Source organism: Numida meleagris, chromosome 10, assembly GCF_002078875.1.
Source record: "Numida meleagris isolate 19003 breed g44 Domestic line chromosome 10, NumMel1.0, whole genome shotgun sequence".
Classification (NCBI taxonomy): domain Eukaryota; kingdom Metazoa; phylum Chordata; class Aves; order Galliformes; family Numididae; genus Numida; species Numida meleagris.
Window position 1 is genome coordinate 7,350,911 of NC_034418.1, and position 23,540 is coordinate 7,374,450.

Consider the following 23,540-nt stretch of genomic DNA (forward strand, 5'->3'; position numbering starts at 1 on the left):
ATCGGCCCGCAGAGAAGCACTTCCTCGGCGCCAGCCAATGGAAAGGCGGCGGCGCGACGGAGAGGCGGGGCGGCGCGGGCGGCGCAGTCACATGACGGCGCGCGGCGCTGCGGGGTGTTGCTGCTGGGGGCGGCTCGTGGCAGCGGCGCGACCATGGTGAGAGGCGGCGGGGGGCGGCGGAGCCGGCGGGGGGCGGTTGTGGGGCGGGGCAGGGGAGAGCGGGGAGCGCCCCGAGTGCCGCCGTTGCCCTGAGGGCGGGGGTCGGCTGCAGAGGGGGGGCCCGGGGCCGGGCCGGGCCGGGCCTGGGGGCTGCAGCTCGAGAGCACCGTCAGCGGCTGCGCGCGGCGGGGCCGTGCGGGGGAGGCGCGGCGGGGCCCTGAGGGCCGTGAGGCCGCAGCCCGGCGCGGGTGGGGCTGAGGTGAGGCGAGGCGGGGCCGGGCCGTAAACGGCGGCGTGAGCTGCTGCGGCCGGGGCCTGGGGCAGGCCGCTCTGAAGCGGTTGTAAGTGTTCGCGAAGGAACCTGGAGCCTGGAATAGTGCTTACCGGTACGTGCTTTTGAATGCTCAGCAAAAACAAAAGGACAGCTGTGCTTTCTGGCAGAACCCAAGTTCTGTACTGTTTACAATAAACGAACTCCTCCGCAGTGCGTGCTGTGGCGTCTCAGCTCGCCGGTCCGTCCAGCTGCAGCGTGAGCAGAGCTGCCTGTGTCTGCACAGTGAGGCACGAACAAACTCGGTGCCACAAACGAACTCAAGCAGGGTTGTGCAATCCCAGGGCTTCTGGGGCAGAGCTGCGTTCTTGAGTTGTCCGTGTGTTGGAATGGATTTAATGCTGTATTCTCCAGAAGAGCGCATGTGTGGCTGTGAATCCTGTCATGAATGGAAAATATTTAATTGGTTAACGGGAAACGTGCAGTCTGTGCAGATTGTCTGCCTCCTGTATAAGTGCCGTGGGTACCTCGTGGCTCCTAGCTGGCACAGCTCCCTTCTGTCTGTCACTTCCGTATCTGCTCTCTGCCCTCGTCGTGCCAATAGCCTGCGGTGTGTGATGGAGGAGGAGCAGGACCACTGCTCTGTTGAAGTTGGGGTGTTCCTCTCTACCAGTTCAGGCTCTTTTGCTGTTTCCAATGGCCACAGGGTTTAAACCTCAAAGTGCAGTATATGAGTACCTTATGAGTGGGGTTACTTGCTGCTGTCAGTCATCTCGTGAATAAACAGCGCAGCCCCTTGATTCCTGTTAATTGCTTGTGGCTTCCTGTGGAAGTAAACGCCAGCTTAAACATGTGAGGTGTTCTTCTCTTTAGCTTATCCTCAGGTTTTGTCTTTTGTGAGAGTTACAAGTTCTGGTGCTGCAGAGTAATGATTCCAATACGGGAAAAAAAGCTTGTGCTTTATTTTTGTTAGTGCCACGCCATGCTGCGTGCACTCAGGTTTCATTACTAGGCTGGCTTTTGTCCTGATCTTCCTCTGTAGCTAACTTGGCGTCTGCCTTGGGTAAATGCTCCTGTTACATGGGCAGTGACGGGGTGATTGGTGTCCTAATGAAGTTGGTTGAAGGTAGAGAAACTTGGATAAGGCTCATTCATTGTGGTACCGAACTTGGGCATGGGAGCAAACAGGAGGAAAAGTTGTGTGGAATATGCTGAAAGCGTATCTGAGGAATGATACCTTAAAGTAGGTAAAAATACACTTAAGAACAGAAGCAAAGTCTTCTACTTGATTGTATTATCTATACCCTACATCCAGTTGAAGGTATTTGCATTGCTGGAGTACAGACTGCTGGGTAGGTTCCGCAGGTTTACCTTGAATTCTGTTGTGGTTTAATGCTGTACAATTCTGTGGAGTGCTGCAGTTTGCCAGGCTTCAAAAGTGAAATGAGCATCTTGTCAACACCCTGACCTGGGATATTAGACACCTCCAGAGTGTTGCTAAGCCTCAAATATAAAACAGACTGTGTATTGATGTCTTCTCATGGAAATGAGTGTTAGAAACCAAGTAAATCATACACTGTGGGTTAAATGATAACTTTTTGTGCCAGCAGTAGCTGCTACTATCAGGATGGGCATGTCCACAACCATGGTTGCAGTACACTTCACAAATTATCTTCCAGGCAACTGGTATTACCCCATGGTCAGCCAGGCAATACACTTCTTCCAAGCTAGTTTGGGGTTTAAATTTTCTCTTTCCCAAGGCAAATGACAGCTCACCAGCATCAAATGCAGAAAGCAGTTGGGAAAGTTAAGGCACGAGTGTTTAAGTTGGACTGGCTGCGTAATTGCTGGGAATTGTTATCTTGTGTTTATGCAGTAGCTTAAATCTTACTGTACTTGGTGCTGAGAAAGGAGGATGCTGAGTGCCCTGATTACAGAGCACTGCTGCTTTTCTCCAGTGTCAATGCATCTTCTGCTTCAAGAGTTTAGGTGGGAATAGGGCTCCATAGAGCAGTTGCACTTCTGATTAGATAACACTTGGAACTAACTTCTGGGTTCCTGCCGTAGAGTGGAAGATACAGGACATAAACAGCTTTATTTGACATCGTTTCTGACTCAGCATCTGGTTCCCAGTTTGGCAGGAGCTGTGCTAACTCTCAGGATATTCTCTTGCTGTGTGCTGTCTTTTCTTTGGTCACCTTTTGCTTCTGCTTCCTCAAACTTCAGCCGTGTGTGTCTGGCGTCTGGTAGAAACCAGTTCACATGCAGAAGTGCCCTATGCTTCTGAAGCTTATTAGAAAAGTAGATAGAAAAGGTTCTTATTAGAACAGTAGATAGAAAAGGGTAAGCTGATACTTTTCAGATTTCAAAGTCTGAATATTTAGGAAGGAGCTGGAACTTGTTCAGCATTGCTGATGTTCAGATGTTCGTCCCTTTCAGAGGCAAAGCTGCTACAGACTGTGCCCCTTGGGCTGCCTCAGTTGTATGTTTGTTGCAGTTGGGGAAGGTTTTCTTGCCACCTGTGCAGCTGTAAAATGCTGCGATTGCCTTCTCTTTAGGCACAGAAGTGCAGTACCCCTGTAATGAAGGCATTCGTGCGAAGAACAGTCCCCTTCCCAGCCTTCAGATCGGAACTGATACAAATGTAACGTTACCCTGTCTTGAAAAATGTGAATCTCTTGTAACCTGCAAGTGCTTCTGTGATGAATTCAGTACTGGGCTTATCTCAGTCCTCATGTTAAGTAAAGTGTGGGACCCTGCTGATCAAATTTAGAACAGGAATGAGAATGCCGTGCGTCTTCTGCTGATGCATACAGAATTTGATGTGAAGCTGACTCTGGTTCATTTTAATTGGTAAAACTGGGTCTGACAGCAAGGCTCCAAAATGCCATTATTTCTCCAGCTATTGCTGAAAGACAGTGTCTGAGGTTGTGTGAGAAAATGCCTACCTTCAATTAGATATTTCTAATGAGATCTTTGCTGTAATCATCCCAAATGTAGCCTCAGGCTGGTAGTCACCGTTAGCTTCAACCAGTGGTTTTCACAGCGGAAGTATGGGAACTGATGCATGTGCATTCTGCCAAGCACGCCTGGGGGTGTTGGGGATGAAGCATTTGATGGTTAGCTTGGTGTTACATCTTTTTTGTATGCTTGTTTGCAAGTTTCTTTGCTTGCGGAGTATACTAGATGAACGGTAGGTCCCTTATCAACTGGGCTACTTTCCTGGTCTCTGCAGAGGACCTTTAAGGTCCCTTCCAACCCAAGACTTTTTGCAGTGCACTTCATGGCCCGTGCAGCCCTCCCAGTGCCATGTGCCCCTGTGAATAAATGGGAGGGAAGCATGGGCCCCGGGTGGCTGTGGGAGCTGGGAGCCTTGCAGGGAAGGTGCTGGCAAGCTGTGCTGGGGTTATCATTACTCCGCTGTTTTGGCTTGCGCTCTGGTTGTGATGTGGTTAGAGCGTGAGGCGTTGAGGTTGGTAGCAATGGGTCTGTTAAGCAGCAGTGTGAACTCAGGAGTGCAGGGTGTGACAAGCTTTCTGGCAAAGACATAACTCAGCAGGATGTGTAATGCTTCACTGTTGATTGTTCCATGCTGATGCCAGTGCTGTCAGCTTCTGTTACTTAAAAGTCAGATCTATCATATAATAAAGCTCATTTCATATATTATCATTTCATATATTATCATATAATAAAGCTCAAATCATTGAGCTTTATTTATTCTAAGTTCTACTGGAAAGAAGTAATTACTCAGTCAGAGGCTTTCTAGAGTTTGTAGCTATGAATTGCCTGGGAGGTACAGCCACCTTGCTGTGCTACTCTGCCATATCCAGTGCCATTTGGAAGGCCCATGCTTTGTGATAAGTGCAGTCACTCTGATTAGCAGAGCTGACTTGCTCTGTTGACAAAATAGATTTGTTAACTGGTTATTGTTCATGGTTTGGCTGTTACTGAGGTCCTCTCAGTTACAGAGGTGCTGCTGGGAAGAACTTCCATCCATAACCTTCTGCTCCAAGCAGAACTGTCGCCGAGGTTGGATCAGATCAGCCTTGACTTCTTCTAGGTAAGGGCTGGAAAGCCTCCAAGGTGGAAATTCAGCACCTATTGAGATAGGACCATGGCACGAACAACACTGTGTGGCAGTGCCTTTTCTAAAAATGGGGTAGAAGAGAAAACACACATGAGAAGTTGTCTGTGGCTCCTGTTAGGGTGATGTCAGTTACAGGACAAGAATCAAGTGTAATGGTAGAGGTGGGAGGAAGGAGGAAAGCACGGGCATGCCAAGGCTGCAGTGCCCTGCAACTGTTAAATTGGTGTTAAATATAACCAATCTATTTTAATGAAAACCCAAACTAAAATCTTTGTCCTTACAAGGTGCTTATGGGAACTCCAAGCAAGGAGCATTTGAGAGAAATGAATACTGGAGATACTGGTTTTAAGAACGTGAAGATGGCCTTTTAGATTCTTGTCAAGATACTTGGTTACAAAGAGGAGACCAGGCCTTCTGAACACAGTGGAAGAGGAAGGGAACAAGTATAAAGAGCTGAGAAATTACTGAAGCCGTGGGCTCTGAGTGCCAGCTGCAGGATTCACTGTTTGCATAAATGATTTTTCTCAAGACCAGAGAAGATGCAGTTGGGCCACAATGTCTGTGCTTCTATCTCTGCTGATAATTGCAGGTTACCCTCTGAAACTGAATCCTAAGCTGAGGGAGGCTGGGAGAACTCCAGTGAGATGCTGAGGGCTGGCCTAAGCGACAGCAGGGTGGTGGTGGTTCTTTTCTGGGTGTTAGGTGTTGGGAGTGCTGCTGAATGCAATGTTTGAGCTGCTGGGGGTGCTTATGGGGAGCTGGGCAGGGGTTTGGATTGAAGTAGGCTTGAGCATCTCATGTAATGTAAAGGAAGGAAGCTCCACTGACCTCATCGATCTGGCAGAGGGAAGGAAGCAGCTGCAGAAGGGAGTGCCTGTTCCCGCTGGGTGCGGGGGATGTGTGAGGCTGTAAGCAGTGGATCTAATCAATATGAAAAATGCAGTGTGACCCTTGGAAAGGCAAATGAGTTTGTTTTTTATGTTGAAGGCCTGGAATGTTCTTATTTGAGGAGAAGCAAAAGGAAGGGAGTCTCTGGGGAAGGTAGGGGGCATGAGGAAATGATGATTCTCACTGGGTTTCTATTACCTTCTGCAAGTCATCTCTGCCTTCCATAAGGAGATGATTGTACTTTATCCTTTGCTCTGCTTATCTGAAGCTAAGCCTCAGCAAAGCTGTGTGGCTCAAACAGCAGTTAGCTGGTGGCTTGTGACCTGTGCATGCAGGGGAGGATCTGTATGGTTGTGTCTGTGCTTCATGCCTTGCTTTGGTCCTCTGGCAAGGAGTAATGATGCTTGCCCTCAGTGTAGCGATATCCTTGTGTTCTTATGAACCTTCTTCTTCCCAAATACTCACGTTGGATTTTTGACCTGAAAATGCTAGTAAAGGAGGGAAAAGTTGACAGTTCCATCTTCTTGGCTCTGTATTCGAAGAAGAAACAATGCTCATAGTCTGTTCAGAACTCATCTTGTCCCCACACTTAAGTTCATAGAATGGCTTAGTTTGGAGAGGACCTTAAAGACCATCTAGTTTGAACCCCCTGCCATGGGCTGGCTGCCACCCACCAGCTCAGGCTGCCCAGGGCCTCATCCAGCCTGGCCATGAGCCCTTCCAGGGATGGGGCAGCCGCAACCTGGCTGGGCAGCCTGTTCCAGCACCTCACCACCATCTGAGTAAAGAATTTCTTCCTTACATCTAACCTAAGTCTCCCCTGTTTAAGTTCAAAACCACCTCCCCTTGTCCTATCGCTATCAGACTTTGTAAAAAGTTGCTCCCTTCAAGTACCGGAAGGCTGCAGTGAGCTTTCCCTGGAGAAGGGTTTTTGCAAAGTGAAGCTTTATCCCTTAAATAACGCTTTGCTATATGACAGCTCTTAATGATCGTGTTGCAATGACACTTGCACTGTATTCTAAACTGTGGGGAAACAGTTTGAATCAAGTCATAGGTAGATTCATAACAATAGTTTTTTGTTGTTGTTTTTTCTTCCAGCCAACAACACAGCAGTCTCCTCAGGATGAACAGGAAAAACTCCTGGATGAAGCCATACAGGCTGTGAAGGTGCAGTCTTTCCAAATGAAGAGATGCTTGGTAAGCATGTAACTTAAAAATGCAGTGAAGCTTCTCATCTGCTAGGAGTAAAACAGTAAATCAATAATAATCTCTAGTGCGCTGAGGGAACTTAACTCTTTGTGTCTTTGTGTTAGAACCTTTGCAAGTGAATGAGGCAGCTACTAAATAAGTGAGCGAGTCTTCAGTATTCCTTAAATACCTGTTCTTACCACAGTATTTGACAAGATAAATTATAAAGGTGCACCTGCATTAGTTTGTGCTTCCATTTGAGTAAGCCTAAACTGAGAGTAAGCCTGCCAGTTGTCACCAGAAGTTTACTGCTCAAGTGCACTCTATATGGAGCCATATGATGAGAAACTATTCTTGTCGGTGTTCAGTGTACTATTGCTTTTTAACTGTAGTCTTTTCATGAGCCACAGACTGTGAAGCTAATGTATTATCTGCTGCAAATGAGAACTTCTGTAGGGATTAATTTTAGACTGATGCGTGAATTCTCTAACTGGAGAACAGCATTGACTGGGTTTCTGCTGAGATACTTGGCTTGAAATTGTATTCAGTGCAAACCATGGTATAATCATGTGAAGCTTTCTTGGCTTTGAGAAGCTTAGCTTTATGTAGAGAATTATTTAGGGAAACTGCTTAAAGCTGCAGTGACAAAACTTAAATATTCCCATCTATTTTCATGTGGCTAGGCAAGCTAACTTCATGGTCAAATGACAGTAGCAAGGAAGTCAATGCCTCTTCCAGTTTTCTGCTGCGTAGAATGCTTTTGAAATCTTGGAGGCAGTTACCTCTGAACTTTCCACTTCTATTTGTGACTAAATAACAATATGCTAAGTGTTTACCCTTAGCAATTTCATCCACTCTCCTCCAAAATGTAATGCTGTTTTTTGTGATGTCTTCAGTAAGTATGTATAGATGGTAGATTGGAAGTTTCTTGTATCCTGTGGTGCTAGGCAGTCATACGCATCATAAGCATGTGCCTTATGTGACTCTTGCTTTCAGTAAGATGTTATTCTTGGGTGAGGAGGGGAAAGGAGAAATCTAACAGTGGCTGCTACTTGCATTATGCGTGCTCTTGACTGCTGGAGTTTTCCTCACGAGATCTGAGAAAACAGCAGGCCAGATGACTTAGGAGTTCTGTTTTGCTTGCTTGAATAGACCTTGAGTGGTGGATGAGGATTTCTGAATAGGAAAAAATATTTTTTGGTAATATAATACTTTATTACTATAACTGTATCTTAAGCCTTCTAGCTGCCTTTAACTTAGTTTGGAGGGGGGCTGTAGTACAGGCTAGATACTAATTTAATAGAATTAGAACTATCACTTTCCTGGTGTTTAGATACTCAAGATTTGCATGCTTTTTTTAGAAAGCTTTGCTTTTAGTTGTTTAAATACGCTGGTTTCCTAGCATTATTTGTGATAGACTGTTCTTTTTTACTTCCTCTAAAGGACAAAAACAAGCTCATGGATGCTTTGAAACATGCGTCCAACAAGCTTGGTGAGCTGCGGACTTCTATGTTATCTCCTAAGAGCTATTATGAGCTCTGTATCCTTTGAAGGTTAGAGGAACGAATGGTTAAAATGATGAATTTGGAATGAAATGTTCACCTGCTTATTTTGTTGTTTGTGGTTGTACAGTTGTCATCTCTTTTCTCACATTTCTGTTAGCACTTCTCCTCTATTAGTTGTCTGGATGTACGGTAAGAGAACATCCAGTTGTTTGCTTGCTGTTTGAAGTATTGGTATGAAGTAGGTCTTTAACGTCTTTTCTATCTTCCATTGCAAGTCTTCAAGAGTCTAATTCTATAACAATAGCACCTTTATAAAATGTTGTACTTGCTGTATGCTACCCCAAAATATCTATTAAATCAACTTATTTTTCCCCCTTTGCTTTCATAGAGTCTAACTGTCAAATGCTGTAATTTATTTGCTTGTCCATATTCTTGTACCTGAAGGAGGCTTTTCATGAAATTTGAGAATTGAATGTGAATATAATTGAATATTGCTTTCTTCATGTCTGCTGTTGAGGATGATACTCTTCCGTACCACAAAGAATGCCTTCAATTAGTTTAGAAACTCTGTTCCTTCACATTCACTTGTTTACTGTTTTAACTGCTTGTGCTTCTTGCTCTTTTCTAATATGCCAGGAATAGAAATGGAAGCTTAGGTTTATGTAGCACGCTTATGCCAGTAGTGGTGAATTTCTCTCAAGTACTACCTACTTGGGCTTAACCTTTTGAAACCTGTGATTGTATTTGAACAGCATGCTTTGTCCTTGGTGTGATTGAGCAAATTTCTCTGTAGGTCTGTTGTAGATATTTTGAACTAAATTCCTTAACTAAGAGAACAAGACATGGCAATTTCTGATGAGCTACACTACTTGGAAGTCTACCTGACAGATGAATTTGCCAAAGGAAGGAAAGTGGCAGACCTTTATGAGCTAGTACAGTATGCTGGAAATATTATTCCAAGACTGTAAGTGTGCATATATTTGGTATTCCCTAAAAAAAAAAAGTCAAATAATGGTCTCACTGAGTTTGGATAATAATTGACTCTGCGTTCTAACTTGACAACAAGACTTGCTTGTAAATGTTACATCTGCATATCTTAAGAGTGGATTCCTACAAGATTTAGGCTAAGAGTGCAACTTCAGAAGGTAGATTGTTCCTGCCAACATTTTATTTTTGCACGTGACCAAGGTGGAAGCACTTTGCAATAAAGCAGACTTTTGGATAAAGAGCTGGTCAACAGAAAACTAACCTAGCACTCCATTCTGTTCAGTGAGAGTAATTACACATTTAGTATTTTTTTCCATGTTACCTGTTAAGTAACTTGTAGCTCGAAGACCTAGATCCTCAGCTGCACAGAGAATAGGTACTTTGTAATTATCTGTCTACTAATGGTGAGTAAGAAGTGTGAGAGGAGGAAGCTGAATTTCTGTAAAACTCTAAAAGCTTTGTGTGTCTGAATGTAGTTTTTAAGTTAATATGCTAGAGGGAATACTGAAGGGCTTATCTTTGAATGTGTCACTGTAGGGCTGGAGTGGACCTTCTGGATATATAGACTTGAGAAACTTCAATGCCAACTAAAATCTTACTTCTGGCCTTCATCATGGTGCCAGGAAGGGTCTGTGGGGTACCAGGCTCATGCAGATTGGGCGGTTTATAGTAATGACTGCCACTATGTCTTTACCTCATCATCATAATTTATCTTCCTACTTACTTGATGTAGTCTGTTTCTCCATGATGAGCGCTTCTGGTGCTCTTGTGAGTTAGCAAAGCTTGCAGGGTTGAGGCTTCTAACCAAATATTTGCATGTTCTGAGGGTGGTAAGGGTTTTTTTTTTTTACTCTTAAGCTGAAGGGGAGTCTAAGAATGCTGGTGCACTGGTCCTTTATATCTTGCATGTTCCTTCTATCCTTTGCTTAATTAATACAGAGATGCTGAAGGACTAAGTACAGGTGTGGGGATTCCTGAGGAGTATAACACATTTTGTGCTAAACTACAGTGTGAAAGAGGTTTAATGCTTCACCGTTATACATATGTTATCTTCGTGCTAGAGTTGCTTTGCTGTCCTGCAGGATGTTGTAAGTATGGACAAGCAATACTTCACAGCTCCATGCATGCTGAGCATGTATACATTCCTTGTGTAAAGAATTATAATGAGGTAAATCAACTGTTCAGACTTGCCGTGTTCTGTAGCAGAGGAAAGCAGGAGCTGACAGCTGGCAAAATACCTGAGGTTACAGTACCTCGATGTCATCTAACTGCTTTCTGCACTTTGGTAATGCAGTCAGGGTAAAAGTGGGCTGTTGCCTTTAAGTGTGGAATTTTAGTGTTATTTTACAATTTGTTGTTCTGTTCTGTGCCTTCTGCAGGTACCTCCTAATAACAGTAGGTGTTGTATATGTCAAGTCATTTCCGCAGTCCAGGAAAGATATTTTGAAAGACCTGGTGGAGATGTGCCGTGGAGTACAGCATCCTCTTAGAGGCCTCTTTCTTCGCAACTATCTTCTGCAGTGTACCAGGAATATTTTACCAGATGAAGGCGAGCAAGCAGAGTAAGACAGGACATAACTTTAAAAACAAGTGTTTTTAACAGAACAAACTTACGTATTCTGTGTGACTTTTTCAGGTTTGAAAGAAGTAAGATATCGTAGAATCATAGAATGGTTTGGGTTGGAAGCGACCTTTAAGATCATGTAGTTCCAACCCACCTGTTGTAGGAAAGGACACACCTCCCTCTAGACCAGGCTGCTCAAAGCCCCATCCAGTCTGGCCTTGAATGCTTCCAGGGAGGGAGCATATGTTAAAACTTAACTCTGTACTTTTGACAAGAATTTTCTGTTAGTTTGGGAAGGGAATTCTTAAGGTTTCTGTATTTAAGTGAGAATGTGAACCGTTCTTATGAACCTAGACATCCCACCATGTGCTTCCCCCAGCCTTCTGTCTTAAAATCTGGATGGGCAGAAAGCTTTTCATGTTCCTAACCTATTCTCAATTGCAGTGAAGAAACCACTGGAGACATCAGTGATTCTATGGACTTCGTGCTGCTGAACTTTGCTGAGATGAACAAACTTTGGGTGCGAATGCAACACCAGGGCCATAGTAGGGACAGAGAGAAGAGAGAGCGGGAAAGGCAGGAACTGAGAATCCTAGTAGGAACCAACCTTGTTCGCCTCAGTCAGCTGGAAGGTGTTAATGTGGAACGATATAAGCAGGTAGGATGACTATCCACCCTTTCACACTTCTGCTGCTTTTTTCCCCATGTGAAACCAGTTTGGACTTTGAGATGAGCGGCTTGGGAAGAGTTACAGTTGTGCTAAAAGCTTGGTAATCCTGGTACTTCTAGAACTGCTTTTGACTTGAAATTCAAAAGCTAGCGAAGCTGTGTAACATGTTGAGAAGCTAAGCTGTAGACATCACTCATGCATTTTTCCCATAAGCTCTTCAGTAGTGTTGGCATGAAGTTTTGACTTCATTTTACTGATTCCCGTAGTAATAATGATTGGTTGGTTTAAGAGAAATGTACATATGCAGCATTCTGTGGTAGACTTCTCAACTTCCTCTAAGTTATGCTTTCCAAAGCATTTGGGAAGAATTGTTTGTTTCCTGAAACAATAGCCAGCAAAATTAGTATTCTTGCTTAAAAAAACTTGTATGTTTTGAATTAGTACGATGTGCCGAAGGGACATATGTCTGGAGTAGGAATCTTTTTCTCTGAAAGATGGAACTGCTGAACATTGGGACTTTCTGATAAAGTCTGTACATAAAGAAAAACTGAGAAGTGTTAGAAATGCTGCTCTACTTGGATTAAATGCATCTATGAATATAAACTTCAGGACTGTAAAAACACTACAAGGCTCTTCTTCCTATTACAGATTGTTCTGCCTGGAATATTGGAGCAGGTTGTAAACTGTAGAGATGCTTTAGCTCAGGAGTACCTCATGGAGTGTATCATACAGGTGAGCTACTTAAATTCAGCTGCATCATTGTTTTTGAACATGGGGGTAATTATTTCAGTACTTTTAGTCAGGTTCAGACTATTTTTACCTCTTCCTCATGAACTGGAAAATTTCTTCAGTGGGGCTCTTTCTCATTGGCTTGGTACATACTACTTTTCACCAGGTGGACAGAGTGGAGTGGTATCCATTTTGTGCTCCTTCTGTTGCAGAAGCTGGTAAGCTATCTGAGCAGCCATGCCTGCAGTAAGAATTGTGATAGGTAGCCAGGCCCTCAAGTTACCAATTTGTCTTTCATCCCTTGCTTTACATATTTAATGAGACAAGGTCAGCTTGGGAAACCCTAAAACAGTCATAGGATTGTATCTAATATGTGGCTATTTGCTTCTCAATGACTGTTTCGTTTTATTGCTGTGTGGTAGTGGGCAAAGTCAGTTAATAACTTGACGATTCCTCGTCTAAAATTTCAGGTTTTCCCAGATGAATTTCATCTCCAAACCTTGAACCCATTTCTCAGAGCTTGTGCTGAGCTGCACCAAAATGTTAATGTGAAAAATATAATAATTGCTTTAATTGACAGGTAAGTGATCAGGGGGTGTGGAAATTGGCTCAAAATGAAGTGTGTTGTGCACAAGCAGATGATAACTCTTAGCATTTGTAAGATTTCAATTTTTCATATTTTATTCATGTTTAACTTTGCTGCTTCCATGTTTTTATCATCCGTAATTAAGACTGTGAAGAATATTATTCATGTAGTTTCTGTTCTCTAGACTGTGCTTTAGCAGCTTCTAATGTGTCCTACTTTCAAGGACAGATTAAAACTCGTAAACAGACGAAGCCAGGAAACAAGTTATTTAATGTTGACCAGCTTTGTTTTTCTGAACTTAAGTGGCAGCTCTATTCTGATTTGACAGTGTCCTCAGAAAAGAGCTGGTAGGAAGCAGTACTTCAGTAATTCTTGCTTTTGTGGAAGTACTGCTTAAAACTGCTAGCATTGAAATAAAACATTAAGGAAGGAATATAAACTAAAGTTTTAATTTGTATCCTGAATGGAATCAACAGAGATGACACTGAGTACCTGTACTTTCTTACTGCAGAAAGATGCACTTTACAGGATAAGATCATAATCTTGCAGCTTCAGAAAAACCTTCTTGCTTTTGCACATCAGTGTACACCTTTGTATAACTGGTACATTCATACCACTGTAGTAAGTTCAGTTACTGTAGGTATCTCTTGCTAGATTCTTTACATTATCATGTAGCAATGTAATTCTTGCATGGGGGCTTTCATTTTGTGCCTTCTGCTGTCACATTTATTTAGAGGACTTGAACAACTTTGTTATTGCCTCCACAGTAAGTTTTCTATTCTTACTCTTACAGATGAGCAATAGTAAGAAACTGAGTGGCAGTGAACATGTTGTCCTCCTAGGCTTATCAGTGCTGCATTGGCTGCTGCTGGTGTCTTCTGGAGCCCTCTCATTCAGAGATAGGATAGAAAGGGAGTGGTGTGATTATCTTCTTTTGTAATACAGCAGCTTTTTTGTTTAGGACTAATGTTACTCTGTGTGTTGGAGGATAGCACTATTATCAGTACTTTGAATCAGTGCATGTGGGGAATATCTTGCCCTTTTGTTTGGCTTGCTGTTTGGAACAATCAAGTAGTTCAGTACTGTGTAGTTAAGACCTAGATGTGTTCCATACAGGTTGTGCTGGTTGCATTTCTCGTCTTGATTTCTGGCATGAGGTAGTTGAAACTGGACATGAGCAAAGCAGAGAAGCTGGTGGAGCTTTAGCCTCTATTGCCATGAGGCTTTCCTGTTTAAGGAGTCTTCCTGAAAAGACTTGTTGCGTCGGGATCTTTCTTGACCTATTGTGTCATTCATAGCTTTTAATTATGCTGCCATCTGCCTGCAGCATGATGGTATTTGGAAGCCTGTCAACCTTACACTCCAAGTTGTCAAGAAAAGCTGTCTTATCCCTTTGAGAAAAGGCAGTGATTTTCCTTGGCTTTAGAAAACCTTCTTGTTACCAACCCAACAAAGTGTGAGTAGTTGAATGTGTTTTCCCTGGCAGTGAGTTTTTTTGGTGCCTAAGCATGTTCTTACATATCATTGTTTCAGACCAGAAGTTTGTTAAGAAGTGAAGTTTTTAAACTCTATAAGAAATAATCTTAAAAACTTTAAGCAGGTGACTTTTCCTAAATATTTTGTAGATCTTTCTGTAACTCAGAAAAGAACAATCTCTTAACAATTAGAAAGCAAGAGAAGCAATGCTAAGCTTTCTTCAAGTTGTAGCTTTAGTCAAGTGTTAACTTCCTCCAGTGACGATTCTTAATTTTTCTGATTTCTGCAGCGGTGGTGGTTCACCTTACTACTTCTTGTCATTGACTGCTATCCTGCAGAATTTCAGACTATCTCTTAACTATGCTTTTTTGGAGGAAAAAAGCCATCTACTCCACAGGCAGTGGGCATCCCAAACATGTTGATCTGTCATTCTTTTGGAAACAAGGAGTAGTTGAGTCATAGTTCAGTTCCTCTCCCTCCCTCTTCTGGAGACTGTTTACCTGAAAATGCTATTGGATGTCTAACACAACTGCAGAACATCAGCTGTTCCACCAGGCTGCTTTGTAATTTTTTCTCTGCTGGAAGGAACAGACACTTAATCTGTGCTCTTCACCTAGCAGTTACAAACCTACCTTGTTCTTTGTTCATCTTGCTGTCAATCAGGACTCTTTTCTAGGACAGATATTTACTAGCCTTGGTGGTTGGTTGAGGCCTCTGACTCAGGTGAATTTTCTTTTTGCTTGTAATGAAGCTTGCATGTATACCTAAAAGACTTATTTTTTTTTTCTGCTAGCATCTTACTCTGACCAGTATGGGTTTTTTTTTGTTGTTACCAGGTTAGCTTTATTTGCGCATCGTGAAGATGGACCTGGTATCCCAGCAGATATCAAACTGTTTGACATCTTTTCACAGCAGGTTGCTACTGTTATACAGGTATGCTGGTTATTCCTGCATGCAGTCTGTTCTTTCTGCAAAGTTATGTGCTTTTGATCAACTCAGTGCTGTCTTAAATTTCAGTCTCGTCAAGACATGCCCTCAGAGGATGTGGTATCTTTGCAAGTTTCTCTCATTAACTTAGCTATGAAATGCTACCCAGACCGTGTTGACTATGTTGATAAGGTGTTGGAGACAACTGTAGAAATATTCAATAAACTTAATCTGGAACAGTAAGTAAATATCTATTGCATTCTCTCTGGACTAGTAGTTACCCTCAAATCTTGACTTCTGCATCATATTTTTGTAAGATAAGAAAGAGGCATGGTTTAGATTTTACATCTTGGTGCAAGAGCCAAGCTGTAGAAGTTCACGATAAGCTACAATGGATAAAGCCTGACTCACCAGGATTTACTTATCTGTGCATAAATCTTCTCATGTAGCTGTACATATGCACAGCGTTGCTGCCAAGCTTTGTGTAGTCACTATCTGTTCTTTCCCTTACAGTGCTCTAGAGTTTTCCTCTTACTGAATTTGCAGCTGCAGTCTGTTTCTGCTGTCAGTGACTAAAATTTGTAATTGCCACTGTATATCCCAAAGAACAAGATACTATTTTTGCTACTTTATTTTTCTAATCTTCTTTGCAGTGAGTTGCTTAGGTGTTGTGGTCTATATCAGAGTTGGTATTGGGGAAGACTTTAGTCTGCCTACATACGTGAACTAGTAATTAATTGTGATTTCATGTGTATTTTCTTTTAGTATTGCAACAAGCAGTGCTGTTTCAAAGGAGCTGACCAGACTTCTCAAAATTCCTGTTGATACTTACAACAATATCTTGACAGTTTTGAGACTAAAACATTTCCACCCCCTTTTTGAGTACTTTGACTACGAGTCCAGGAAGAGCATGAGTTGTTACGTGCTTAGCAATGTGTTGGATTATAACACAGAAATTGTGTCCCAAGAACAGGTATGATAAAAGCTTGCTTACATGGAACTTCTGGGTATCTAAACTACTACTTGAAGACTTGAAAATGTATTAAGGAATCTCATGCAGAGTATGCTTACTTTCTGTTCCTCATTCTTCCCCGTTTTATTAGTGCAGGCTTTATCCTGCTTGATATTTTTTCTGCCCAAGTTCTTAGATATGTTGTCTTTACATGTCTTGTCTACCTCATCCTAGAAACTTCTTCTTAAGCTTGAACAAAGACCTTGATTTCCCCCTTGAAATTTGGCCTTTTACCTGAAGAGGGCTGGAATAGTACTTCTAGAATCTGAATTTTGTTAGTATAGTTATTCTGTTTCTCTCTTTGCAGAGAGAGACTCTTGGGTGTATAAGGCAAGTAAGTCCTAAAGTATCATCAATTAACACATATTCTTAGAACTTTATCAGCACTATGAATGGCTGTAAAGACACTTCCAGTAGCTATCAACTTGTGTTTGTAGGCTACTCAGATTTAAACAGCTTATGTTGCCTTTAACAGGTTGATGCTATCATGAATTTGGTATCCACGCTGATCCAGGATCAGCCAGATCAACCTGCTGAAGATCCTGACCCTGAGGACTTTGCTGATGAGCAGAGTCTTGTGGGAAGATTTATTCATCTTTTACGTTCAGATGACCCTGACCAGCAGTATAAGGTATGGCATTAGTGCTTCTGACTGTGTTTGTGTTCTCTGAAGTGTCAGTTTTTGTATTATTTGCTATAAAAGATTTATTGGAGCTGGAAGCTGGGGTATCACTGCTCTGGCACTACAAACTCAATGTGCAACATCATATGTGAGTGTAAAAAGCTGCTTATTTAGAAGTAGTGGGTTGAGGACTCAAAAACACTTGTGAATTTAAGCTTCTAGTTCTGAGATACAGCTCTGTTAATCTGGTGTAATTCAATTAGCCTTCTGACTGCTTCATATAACCATCTATCTAAAAAGCATCAAGGGAAATTTGGATCACTTACTTGTTTAGTTTTCTACAGGCTACTGTAGGAAAGGATGGTCCTTTTTTGCAATGTGTGTTAAGCTGAGAATAGAAAGTATCTGATGCAGTTTTTAAATGTGAGCCCAGGCAACTTGTGTCTCACTACCCAATCCAGAATGTATCTGTAGTTAATACAGTATGAGCATTGCCTAAAGCTTATTAAGCAGTTACAGGAAAAAGTTTTGTCACCCAGTGCACAAAAAGCTACAGATACAAGCTGCTTAATGCGACATACATTTGTGCAGTATGTCTTCCTCACCACCGCCCGTAAAATACTGTAACTTACCTGATACTGACTCCATGTCTTCCTGGTCTTCCTGCTCCATGGAGTGCAGGTTGTTGTAGATGCAAACAACGTAAATCTTTTAAGAATTCTCTAAGCTTCCAGTGCTTCTGTTTTTAGATCTTAAACACTGCTCGAAAACACTTTGGTGCAGGTGGGAATCAACGTATTCGTTTTACGCTGCCACCATTGGTTTTTGCAGCATACCAGCTTGCTTTTCGCTACAAGGAGAACTCCAAAGTGGTGAGTTGGCCTCTAGATGTCTTTTCTATGCTTGTTTCTTTTTGCCCACTTGTTTAAGAGGAGCGGGGAGCATTTTGTCTGGCTGCAGCTAATGGTGTGCAAAAGCTTCACACAGAATGTTAGTGCCTTACCTAGTCTTGTTCAGACTTTAACTTGTTTTACTTCTCTAGGATGACAAATGGGAGAAGAAGTGCCAGAAAATCTTCTCATTTGCTCATCAGACCATCAGTGCTTTGATCAAAGCAGAGCTGGCAGAGCTGCCTCTTCGTCTTTTTCTGCAAGGAGCATTGGCTGCGGGTGAGATTGGCTTTGAGAATCATGAAACTGTGGCCTATGAATTCATGTCCCAGGTAAGTGTCCAGCTGTTACAGTTGCTGTCCTGTGCTACCTTAAATTTGACTTGGATCATTTCCTGAACATTGAACAATCTAGTGTGATTAAAACATCAAATATTACAGCTAACACTATTAGGTAGAAACTCCTAATCCTCATTCTTGCTTCCCAGGGTTCTGTGAAATTAAGTTCCATTGATACTATTTTGAGTAGTCGGTCTGACAATATGTGATAAGTTGCAATGCGGCCACATCCTCTTGCAGTTGGTTTGCAGGAGGAGTGTGGCTTTCTCAATGTAAAAATGCTTCTTCATTGCTTTTAAGACCACTTCGCACCTCCTCTAGCTAGTATCGTACTGATCATAGGCACTCTTGGAAGTTCTATAAAATTTGTGGTGTTCACAGATGTCTTTACTAATAACGGTTTTTCTGTTGAAGCTCCTTAAATTATCTTGAAGTCTACTTTACCTATAACCTGAACCTTTCTCCCCCCGCCCACATTAGATGAAAAACTGACTTATTAATGCTATCTGGATTACAGGCATTGTCCTAGACTTTCCTCTAATACTGGCACTAATACATGTTCTTAAACTGAGTCACTGATAACCCCTTGTCTTTATGCAGTGTCGATCAGTTGCTATTCTGGTACAGCACGAGTCTGACAAGGACCAATGTGACAATTATGTGCCTTCTATAAGAAATAATAGTTTGAAATTTCAAATAATAGTTTGAAATAGTTCTTTTCTGAAAGCTCTTTATCCACGCAGCAGCAGTGAGAACATTTTCCTTGCCTACTACGTAGTCAGTAACCTACCACTTAAACTTCTGCTGTACTGTTTGCATTTCAAAGAATCCTTTTTAATGAATATTTCTGTTACTGAAGTTTCTTATATGAACAGATGCTTGAAATAAGGAGAATCTCAGTCTTTGGATTACAAGAGAACCACACGTGTTTTCTATGACTACTGCTTCTTGCAGGACTCTTTTCCAGTCTGTGGTTTTGACTTGATGGTGACAGGCTCCATGAAATATACAAATGTAACAAATACACAACTGGACACTTCCTTGTGTCATTAGCAAGTGTAATTTTTTTCTATTGATCTGAAGCAGTAATTAAGATTTGCCTTCTTCTCTGACTAGGCCTTCTCTCTGTATGAAGACGAAATTAGTGATTCAAAGGCACAGCTGGCTGCAATCACATTGATAATTGGGACATTTGAGAGGATGAAGTGCTTCAGTGAGGAGAACCATGAGCCTCTGAGGACTCAGTGTGCATTGGCAGCCTCTAAGCTCCTTAAGAAACCAGACCAGTGCCGGGCTGTGAGTACTTGTGCCCATCTGTTCTGGTCTGGCCGAAACACTGACAAGAATGGAGAGGAGGTAAGAATAAAGGGACACAGCGCAGCACATCCTACCTCAGTATTGTAGCTGTGCCTTCTTTCAGAATGCACTAGCTTCTAAAGTGAACATAATGTTGTGATGCAGGCTTGGCTGGAATGTGTTCCAATATATGAAGCTTCTAAATCTTACAGTGTGCATAAATACAGAATTAAAGAAATTCAAACTTACAAGTGGAAGTACCATGCGAGATTTTGTGAATGTCAGGTAGTTTAAGGCTGGCTCAAAGTAATCTGCATTTTACACATCTGTATAGTTGTTATTTGCACATGAATCAATGAACTTTGAAGGTACAAACTGTTGAATTCAAAGGTGAAGAGGGTGCTCTTCCCAAATGGGCTGCTGTTGTTGTGTTTGAAATTTGCTTCACAAGCTATGCGTTAGTGTACATATTACACAATTGAATGTAGTTTGATACTTGAAGGCTTTCAACAACTGTTATTGCCTGACTTAACAGAAAGCTTACCCAAACTGTTACAATCAAGAAAGGTACAGTTTTAATGGTAATTTGTTCTGCAGTCTGTGTAGTTCTCTACAGTTGCTTTTGTAGTGTACCACTGTGAAATGTTATTTATGTGTCAAGGGAATAGATGCTGCTCCCTGTTCTATTTCTTCTGTTATATTCTTCTATTTCTTGTAACTTTATTTTTCCTTGTAGCTTCATGGAGGAAAGAGAGTGATGGAGTGCCTGAAGAAGGCTTTAAAGATAGCAAATCAGTGCATGGACCCTTCTCTGCAAGTCCAACTTTTCATAGAAATTCTGAATAGATACATCTATTTTTACGAAAAGGAAAATGAGGCAGTGAGTAAAAATGCATTCTTCATTAAATCTGTTTTTAAAGAGCATTTTCTAACATCTGTACTCATTTATACCCTAGATCAGGTCTGTTCAACTTGCTAAATAGTAATACTAAGTGGTCAGTTTTCAGTATGCTAGTAAAATACAATGCTCTCCACATTATAGATAGAACTTTATTCTTACGTGGGGTAGAAGAACGCTTGTAATCTAGTTCTGGATTTAAATTGTGAGACTTGGATACTTAAAACTTGTATTAGATCAAAACTGACTATGACTTAAAATCTTACTGTGTTCTCATCTAACTTCAGAGGTATTTAACTTAATATGCACTAAGGGAAATAAAATTCTTAGAGCTATTCAAGGTCACCACTGAGAGTGCCACAGAAGATTGGTGTAAACTTTAATCTCAAACTGGTATGATGTCTGACATGCCAGCCTAAGTTCTGCATCTGACATCTGGGATAGCAGTTGCAGCATACTCATTTTTTTTAGTTAGCATGTAGCTGGTAAACTTCTGAAGTTCCTATGTCACCATTTAGTAAAGAGCAGATGTTAATAAATATGTAATTCTGAGAGAATTCTGAGAGAACATCTGAAGAGATTTTAGGGATTTGATAACTTCCAACAACTGAACTAATTTCCAGCTACTACAGTAGTGAGGGAGATGCTGGATCTGTAGATTAAGGCAAAAAAACATTGTATTTCAAAGCATTGAACATGTGTAAGAACAGTCCCTGAGATAGTGGCAGTCTGCAGTGCATTTTGTGCTGTGGTGTTCTGTGTAATGCTGGACTTGATGCCATAGGCAGCTGTACTTTCCTAAGCCATGGCTTGGTTGCTAAGAATAACTTAAAATCTGATACTACCATCCTGACTTCTGCAAGAGACAGATTGCCTAGACAATCTGATTGTGTGCCTTATTTGTTTAAAGTTATTAACATCTGTAATGAATAAACTGGAGAGAAATACTATGGTAAGTTACAGATCTACAGGTTTCATCACCTGGGAGGCTATTCACATTTGCTGGGGTAAGGGGGAGCTTTCACAGAATTCTGAAACCTGAACTATCGTGCCTTCTAGGCAAGAGAAGGTGCAGAGTCCAGCAGTTTGTCTGCATATGTTATCAGTAATAGTTCTAAGAACTGTCCAAATAGCAATAGCTTAGAGAAGTCTGTTAAAAACTAATATTTATGTGTTATACAGAGGTCTTGTCAATTACTTTGGTGCTTGTATCTTCTCTTATAGGTGACAATTCAAGTTTTGAATCAACTCATACAAAAGATAAGAGAAGATCTTCCAAACCTTGAATCTACTGAAGAAACAGAACAAATTAACAAACACTTTCACAACACACTGGAGCACTTGCGTCTGAGGAGGGAATCACCAGAATCTGAGGGGCCAATTTATGAAGGTCTTGTTCTTTAAAGAAGATACGCACTGTACTTATTTCTTTTCATTTACATACCGTATGTTTTTTTTAAGATAGATTCATAGATTGTGCCTTTCAGAAGTGTCAAGTTAACATTCATGTGCTCAGTCTGGCACTTGAAACACTTGTGTTAAGTACTCTAACAAATTTGAAAGGTTGGACCAGCAAGTACAGGTTTCATCAGTTAGCATGACTGAATCTTTCTTTGGAATCTATGTGACATGGTAGGGCTCTTCTGTTTTTGACTTCTCTTGTCTGTTTGCTGTTGCTTCTGTGACACTAGAGTTCTAAACTGGCAGTGACTGTCATCTGAAACTGTGACTGATCCTTACAGAGCATCAGACTTTTGGGATTATTGTATGTCAGGTTCTGCTTGTGCTTTTCTTTTAATGCAAGTTAAGACTAAGTGTAATGTTTTTCCCTAAAAACTAGAATATATTAATGCATGTTTGGAGAGTTTTAAAATACCATGTTCAAAAACAGAAGTTATATTTTGCATATTAAGGCTCTGTGACATTCAGTGAGAGCCCGTTCAGTGCACAGGGCGTATTTATCAAGATAATTTTGTTCCAAATAGTATAAAATAGAGAAATTGCAATCTATATAGATATGTATAACCTTCATTACTGTAAATTTAGGGGAAAATGCATTACACAAGTTTATTCAGTATCATGATTTTTGCACCAGTGAAACAATAAAATTGCTATTAACACCTGTTGTTTTGTCTGTTCAGAGCCCACTGTTGAACCAAGTACTACCTTCTGATAAAAGCAGAGGAACTTCTGCTTTGAAGGGACAAAAAAACAAAGGCATGGTTAACCTGGACAAACTAAGGAAGGGTGCTAGCTGTCCTGATGTACAAAACTGTCATCCAAAATCAATTTCTGCTGGAGAGTGTCTGTTCACACTTCAGAGTGTTTTTCTGACTTGAGTGGTGGAGAATCCTACTAGATTCAAGGTCTATGCTAAAAGGATATGTGGCAATTAAACGATGAAGCTGTAGAAATTTGAGTGGTAGAACAATTCCCAGTGGTATGTGAAGATTGATCTAGTTATAGATTAATACCATTTGCTAAAAGCTTTGTTGAAATGTTGCTTCTTTACCTTAACTGACTGTAGTGTTCTAAAGCTACCTGACTGAACTTCCTCACTCCTTGAGTTGGTCACTGTTATTGAAATGGCCTAGGCTTTATTGGATAAGGAAGTCAGACTTTGTGTTGACTAATTTAGTGTTACCACTTGTTTTTGAGAAGGGCAAATATAATCCTAGGAAACCCAAGAATTACTGAGAAGATAAGAATTAGGTCATTGCTCTACTGGTTTGGAGGTGGAGGGGGAATGGAGGGAATGTAATGGCCTCACTTGCTTTGTGGTGTAATTAAGAAACTTTTGAATAGCATTACTCACTATCTGTTGATGCTGTCCCTTGTTTAAGAGAACAAGTTAAAGAAGATTCTTTGTTATAAAGTATCCATAGTAAAATGTGATTATGTTCATGTAGATACATTCATATGGTTGGAATATGCCCTCCTAGCCTAGAATATTTGTGAAACCATGTTGAGTTCTCAAGGTAACTTGTATTTGTAACTCAGGAATGATTTTTTAATAATAGTTTTGTGGTTTCAGCTGCAGTTACTCTGATGTTACAAGCTGGTGCTTTTTTTCCATGTGCTCTTTGTTAAGATGACAGTCATAACTCTTCCACAGTTCGTAATTACCTTTATTGAAATTTTTCAAAATGAACTTCATAACTTGTGAACTTGAAGATCAGCTGTGTTAACATGCTTTATGGCTGTGGCAGTGGGTGACTGTGGCTGTTCAATAGCTGAGAGTTGTCTGCAGAATTAAGTGTCTGTAAAACTGTAGAAGATGCTTATGAAGGTGGAGACAAATCACCTTTTCCACCTGAGTCAGTGCTCCTTCATTGGTATACTTGTTCAGCTTCTCTGGTAACCTGATCGTTCTGGTACCTCTTGTTCCAAGTGTTACCTGGGTACCATTATTTAGATAAGGATTGGGGAAATATCCTCCCAAAAATG

General features: G+C 41.4%; 1 protein-coding gene across 1 annotated transcript; it reads left to right on the forward strand.

Moving 5' to 3' along the window:
* Window positions 2-22,218, forward strand: VPS35 (VPS35, retromer complex component). The gene is made up of 17 exons (XM_021408305.1): window positions 2-156; window positions 6,504-6,602; window positions 8,037-8,133; window positions 8,939-9,062; window positions 10,465-10,647; window positions 11,094-11,307; window positions 11,968-12,051; window positions 12,519-12,628; window positions 14,947-15,043; window positions 15,128-15,276; window positions 15,803-16,010; window positions 16,525-16,680; window positions 17,421-17,543; window positions 17,714-17,893; window positions 19,016-19,255; window positions 19,932-20,075; window positions 21,318-22,218. Exons 1-17 carry the CDS (start codon window positions 154-156, stop codon window positions 21,495-21,497), a joined length of 2,391 nt encoding a protein of 796 aa, XP_021263980.1. The 5' UTR covers window positions 2-153; the 3' UTR covers window positions 21,498-22,218.

What these genes read in the sequence shown, in the direction of transcription:
- VPS35 (XM_021408305.1), top strand. An exon ending in AGGTTGCTACTGTTATACAG is followed by an intron (nt 15,044 to 15,127) that starts GTATGCTGGTTA and finishes CTTAAATTTCAG; the next exon opens with TCTCGTCAAGACATGCCCTC. An exon ending in AAATTGTGTCCCAAGAACAG is followed by an intron (nt 16,011 to 16,524) that starts GTATGATAAAAG and finishes TGCCTTTAACAG; the next exon opens with GTTGATGCTATCATGAATTT.